Consider the following 6,580-nt stretch of genomic DNA (forward strand, 5'->3'; position numbering starts at 1 on the left):
ACCTCATCTGGCACAATAGCCTGTCCTTCATAGATATATACAACCTGGAGCATGTTAGACCTCTTCTCCCATCCAAAGTTATGAGGATCTAGAAGTGGAGGTGACAGCATGCCAGCAGACTTCCAGAGAACTGTCTGATAGTGGGCACGGGTACAGTGTGGTCTGAAAGCTGCCATTGTTGGTGGTAAGCTGCTCAGTTTTCATGGTACATGTCTTTTGCCAACTAGCTTTCGTATGAAAAGAGCTGCTCGCATGGTGTTCTGAGATTTGTCTTGCTTCTGTCGGTACACCATGCCTACATATCCCAGACAAGAGTCGACGATTTCATTCAGTGAAGTAGATGGATCTCCTAGCTTGATAGTGTCAGCAAATGCTTCCAATTGCTTCAGGACTGTTGCCTTGCCAATTCCAGCAAAAGAGGATACGGGATCGCAACCAGTTAGTGCGTGAGCCGCCAGGAGGTTGGACATAACTTGTGCATGCTTTTTTACAACTTCATTGACATCAATCATAGCGCGATTTCTGGTGCATGACTCCATGAGAACTTGTACAGTGCTTGGCATGTCGTTTGTTTGCACATGTAGATGGTGAGCCATGATCACAAGGACATCTGTGTCGTCAGACACAAGTTTGATAGATGAATTCCCTGCCACAGCTTTATTTATTGCATGATAAGCAATGAGGATGTCAGCTTCCTCATGTGTCACTGGTGTGAGCTGGGTACCAGTACCTACGTCAATGGGACGAGCATCGGGCCCTGTCACAATGTTGTTCTTGCCCTCGGGAACGTCAGACAAACTCAGTTCATCTACGATCATTCGAATGATCTGCTCTTTGTTAGCTGTGACATTCAAGGTGACAGTTTACTTTGGTAGTGGGCAATCAGGTGTAAGTTTGTACACACGACTGACACCGTTTGCACGTTGTGTGCGACAGCATGACTTTATGCTGGTCTCATAGTATCTGTCAAATACTACATGCAGAACCTGTGTACAATTCACATGACGCATTATGCTAGCAGCAGCAGCATTGACAAAAGTTGACACCTGAGCAGGTGATGCAGGCCAAGGAACTGGCCACAGAATTGCACAACCATCTAGAATAACAACTTCGCAAGACACCCTGTTTCTTTGACTACATTCTACTTTGATCTTGGACTTCAGCACAGAATTGGAGGTTGTTCTCATGTTACCATTAGCAATGAACAGAGCAGATGGAAAGGGAGCTAGTTTATAGGAGAAGAGGGTTTTGGTAAAAATGGTCTTCCTGGAAGAAGCCATGATTCCAATGACTCGGGCATAGATAAGTTCAACATACATCATCAATGCATGCGCACAGTGCTTCACGAATCTTCAGTCTGTCAGCAGCATCTGCTTTCACGCGTGTGTCGCTCCTCCTTATGACAGGTGACCACCGTCTGATGTTCCCCATCCTGTAGCACTTCCAGATCCCTCCTCAACTGTCCAAACATGCTAAGTGATAGAGCCCAGATGGCGAGAGTAGTTTCATTCAGGGTGGAGCCAGTGATACCAGAAGGCCCTCTTCCGTAGCGCATGTACGTTGTTTCGATGAAGAGGTCAGACCACAGACCGTTCCAAAGACCATCTTGGTGATGCATGACATGTTCTCCACGTAGAAACTTCTTCAGAACATCTGGATGAAGCCGCTGCATAGAGCGCAGATAGTACAGTCCATACCGTGCGTAATTAACATGTCCTGATGAGAAGAAATACGGTAGCATTTTCTCAACTGCAAACAAATGAAGTGGCCAATTGCCTTCTATTTCAGCACGTACAAAGGTCATAATGATCAGGACAGGGTTTATTAGGCAGTCAACCCACAGTTTGGTTGTCCTACTGCGCCTACTGATAGTTTCCAAGTATGTCATGAGGTTGTCAATGTTAGATTCCTCTTCCTTGTTCAGTAATGACCATAGTAGTTCTTCCAGCACAATTCTAAGCGCTCGGATGTTTTCTGGAAACTTCTTGCCAGAGAGAAGCTTTGGCACCCGAACAAATGTTGACTTGAGAATGTCTTCCAGGCCGCTGCCCTGCTGCCCCCACAAAACTCGTCAATCAGTGCATACCTCCTAACCTTGGCACAAACCTTGGAAAGAGATCTGGTTCATTCAGGTTTTTGGCTGCCATTTTTAATTGTTCTTATTCAAAAATGCTCAACCTGTATTAACTGGCATACATCAGATTTGGAACAAACTTGGTTGAATTGTGGAGAAATTGTTAAAACATGTTATATATGTCCCTGAACATAGCCCAGACTAGTCACGTTGGGAATTGCCGCTATCGCGTAAAAAGAAAAACCATGAAAAGTTCATATCTCAAGAACTACACCAGATGGAGTAATGGTATTGGTGCCAAAATATCCGCAATACCCAAGTTTATATACATGTTCCATACATACTTGGGGTCTAAATACAATATTATCACCGTTATTTACAAAAAAGTGTATTTTCTGGTGGCCATGTTGGATTAGAAAAAAATGCTCAACACTTACGAGCTGGCATACATCGGATTTGGCATCAGCACATAAACATTGACAGGAAACAAAATAAAAACATTATATATGTTGAAAAACAAGCTTACACTATTATGACCATTACGCCTAGCCTGGACTATTTATGGAACTGCTGCAAACAAAACCTTCGTACAGGTATTCACTCCACATAGCATGATGAAATAGATGTACACCTGCACATGCGTACACACGTGTACACACATTTTAATCGTTAATGTGTTTTTTTCTTCTAACTGCACAAGGCAAGCTAGAGTGTGTGAAAATGGTTGCCGCAGAAGCGCTACTCAGTGAATGTAACTGCCACTTGCCTTGCAAGTAAGTCGTTGCGCTCCAGTGTTGGTAGGATATGAATCTACTTGGTCAGTCCTTTACACATAATACGGCGATATATGTATACATATGTGCATGCGATACGCTGTTGGTGTCACTTGGTTAGAACACCTGAGAATCATCAATTATTTTACCAAATGCCGGATATTAAGTCATAGGTCATAAATAATAACTCGTTAATCATGTTAATTACTAAATTTATCATTTTAGTTTTTAGGCGGTCTTATTAATTTGGTGATCATAAATATTTTGTATTTTCCTTGATCTGTCCTTGCATATTTCATCACATCTATATTATTGTTCTGCTGAGATAATGAATTACTGAAGCAGACATTACAGAAAACGATCAGTAAATGTAGATAGAGAATAACACTGAGGTAGATCAGTGAATGCTCAGAGACTCGATAGCCGATATACAAGATTCATGTGAGAAGAAACGGCTAGAAAACTACCTGATAACCTCTCTGCTTCAGTCTTGACGAGTTGGTTAGGGCCTATATTAAAATTGCATCAGATATAAAGCAATTTACGAAACGAAATTGGCTAGGTAACCAATAACCAGCCAAAGGCAGCTATGGCATGGCAGGTGGCTTAATTGTATGGATGAGAGTTTGGACTATTTGCAGTTATGACGATAATATATAGTTAGCTGAGCTGTATATATTATATATGTGTACATACATATATATATATGTAGCGATAGAGTGGATACTTTATTTATTCATGTGCGTAAACAGCAATGTTTGGTTGCGACAGTATTAATATATATATAAACGAAAAATATATGTAAGTAAAACAGTATATATATATATATAACGTTATTATAAATAAATATTAAAATTAATTAGCTATGTTTTGTAATCACCAGCTCGCTTCTTTTTTCTACACAGGGAGATGCTCTACCAGCGCTCGGTGACGCATGCTCATTGGCCAGCTGTTGCTTATGAAGCGACGTTAAAGGAGGAGTTGAAACAATCATTCGCTTCCAACGACTATGTCTTGAAATCTCTTTCTTCGGGTCCATGTGCATCAAGTTCGTGTAAGCAATGAGTGCTCATTATTGACCGCGGGGTGGAAGCATGCTTCTTGGTACCTGCTTGGCATGCTATACTGGTGGAATGTAGCAATTGATATAGAACTATAACTTTTTACTCGCCATTTTGTATGCAATTTTAACTAAAGATGCCTTTTTCCTTTTGGCTGTGTCTGAGCATATCAACACGGTGTAGTTATGCACGGTATTTATGCCCGATTGCATTTACATCCGCTGTTAAAACTTTTTTACAATGTCTCAATTATGATGGTTTAATAATGTATGCAATTGAGAGTCGTTCGCAAAACAGAAAACTAAGTGGGTGTTATTACACTTGTTATTAAGATTGGTTTGATACTTAACAATGACAACAACAACGACGACGACGACGACGACGACGACGACAACAACAACAACAATGCAAACAACAACTCCAAATGCTGATTGTGTGTAGTTCTATTTCCAGATGGAGGCAACGTTGGGTCCGACCTGTGTAAAAGAAATAAAACGCGAGACAATCCAGCATGGATGTAAGTGCACAATGAAGCAAATATCACTACAATCTCTACTTTACGCAACATGAATTCTAAATTACAAATCTTTTGTAAGAAGTAAATTCTTTTGTAGCTTACGCTCTATGATACAAATTTAAACGTAGTGTGTGCGTGAAGGTGGCGCCATTAATCGGTCGCTGGCCAGTCAGTTTTGTAAGAGTAAGGAATCAGTTTTTTTAAGGAATTGGGCTGTCTTAAAAAATAACCCTATATTGCCGAATAACCATGCAATAATTGTTTTGTTATATGTAAAATCTGGAATAAATAATTCTATTGCTACTCTACTGGGGGGCAGACCGTGAGCGGTGTGAGAAGACACATGTCACATGACACAAGTCTATCTATGATTTATAAGGGTAACTCAATAAATATGAACTTAAACGTTACCTTAAACATTCAATAGGAATACGGCAGGGGCTTGTTTTGGTTTACTCTACTTTTTACGAGATCTGATAGACTTCCATCGTCCATTCGCGGACATTATTTATGTCAGCGGATAACATTTTTAATTTTCAACGTTTTTACTACAGGAGCAGTTTCGCCCGCCTCAACGTCTTTTTCCCAACTATGGGCCACGAGAAAGTCATTATGGAACCAACATATACGGTAATAAATATATATCGTTAGTTCATATTACTGCTAATATAAACAATTAGCATGAAACTCAAAACTATATAGACTATAGCTAAAATGTCGGTAACATGATGGAGTCCTCTCGAATGTGTGTTCGGTTTAAGAATCGAGGAAAGAGGACGTCAGCACACATAGGCCAGAAATATATTACTTACACCATCGACAGCCAAAAGAGAGGTGTTATGCTGCCATGTTGCAAGAGTGAAATCTTTTGTCCGCCATGTTGCAGGCATGTTGTGTGATGGCTGCTGTTGTTGCTGCCATGTTGCAGGCATGTTGTGTGATGGCTGCTGTTGTTGCTGCCATGTTGCAGGAGTGGAGTCTATTGTCAGAGGTTGGAGGCACTATGGGACTTTATCTCGGAGCCTCGCTCATCTCACTGGCTGAATTCATGCGGTTTCTAGCATCTGCTGTTGGTCTGGTCGTCCCCAAAAAACCGGCCAATGAAACCCCTGTGGTGTTGACTCAATACAAGACCGGCCTGGAAATGTGATGGCTGACCTTTTACAATAATCTCATGAGGATAGCATAGTGAATAAAAAGCATAACATGCAGCGCATTTCTGCATCATTGTTACCTCCGCGCAACGGAGTTGCAGGGAGGTAATGTGATCCCTCTCGTGTGATGCATTCGTGTGTGTGTTCGTGTGTGTGTGTAGCCAGCAGCGAGCCAGCTGTTATACACATGTATACATGTTACACGCGTTGGCGCGATCGATTCAGCACCAGCTCGCCTTAGGGCGTCGAGTCAGCAGCAGCTCAACTAAAACTGAAACTAGAGTCAGCGAGCGGGCGGCGCGATCGATAGCGCGTCGAGTCAGCGAGTGGCGAGTCAGCAGCAGCCACCAGTGAGCGGCGAGGCAGCAGCAGGCGAGTCAGTCAGCAGCCGCCACCAGCGAGCACATACATGTTACATGCTCGCGGAGGTATGCACTCTCCGTGAGTGCCCTCTGTCTAGTTTACCATGTAATCACTCGTACCACATCTTTGCAAGATGCTCAGGTCTCGAGCTAGACGTATTCAACGAAAAGAAAACGAATGAATCAACTAAAAAACCGCATTAAAAACAGTTGACGATAGCAGAAAAATGAGTTAGACTGCATGGTATGTGGTTACATATCAATGGTTTTCTCATATATATACATATGCGTATTTTTTCTTCAGAATAGCCAAGATTACAAGTAAAATATGTTGCTAAACGCCATAAACGCACTGTACTTTAATTCACGCCTAATCGTGTAGCATATTTATTATAACATCCACACTCATATTTTTGTAACATATACTACAGAGTAATATATACAGTTCTGTAATATACAAGAATTGCCGACCTTTATTCGTCTTTATTCATGAAAAGATCGACAGTTAAGCCCCGAATACACTAGACGATTTTCACCGGCGACTCAGTCGGGCGACTCAATCGCCGGTGAAAATCGCCTAATGTGTCCAGTCAGTCGCTGCCGATTTTCGAGTCGGGCGAATGTACAATTCATCAGCCA

At 41.8% G+C, this 6,580-nt stretch overlaps 2 protein-coding genes across 3 annotated transcripts in view; one reads left to right on the top strand and one right to left on the bottom strand.

Annotated features, from left to right (window-relative positions):
- Positions 1 to 5,723, top strand: part of LOC106812775 (degenerin mec-10-like) — an 11,293-nt gene extending 5,570 nt beyond the window's left edge. For both annotated transcript variants that reach the window (XM_014816747.1, XM_014816746.1), the window contains exons 6-9: positions 3,753 to 3,901; positions 4,362 to 4,425; positions 4,980 to 5,055; positions 5,396 to 5,723. In XM_014816747.1, the coding sequence (XP_014672233.1) occupies positions 3,753 to 3,809 (57 nt within the window). In that variant the 3' untranslated portion in view covers positions 3,810 to 3,901; positions 4,362 to 4,425; positions 4,980 to 5,055; positions 5,396 to 5,723. The remainder of the gene's footprint in view (positions 1 to 3,752; positions 3,902 to 4,361; positions 4,426 to 4,979; positions 5,056 to 5,395) is intronic.
- The window catches only part of LOC106812773 (beta-1,4-galactosyltransferase 3-like), a 6,785-nt gene continuing 4,556 nt past the window's right edge, over positions 4,352 to 6,580 (bottom strand). Inside the window, exon 4 of the mRNA XM_014816744.1 lies at positions 4,352 to 4,384. Within this exon, the coding sequence (XP_014672230.1) occupies positions 4,352 to 4,384 (33 nt within the window). The remainder of the gene's footprint in view (positions 4,385 to 6,580) is intronic.

Source organism: Priapulus caudatus, unplaced genomic scaffold, assembly GCF_000485595.1.
Source record: "Priapulus caudatus unplaced genomic scaffold, Priapulus_caudatus-5.0.1 Scaffold685, whole genome shotgun sequence".
Lineage (NCBI taxonomy): Eukaryota > Metazoa > Priapulida > Priapulimorpha > Priapulimorphida > Priapulidae > Priapulus > Priapulus caudatus.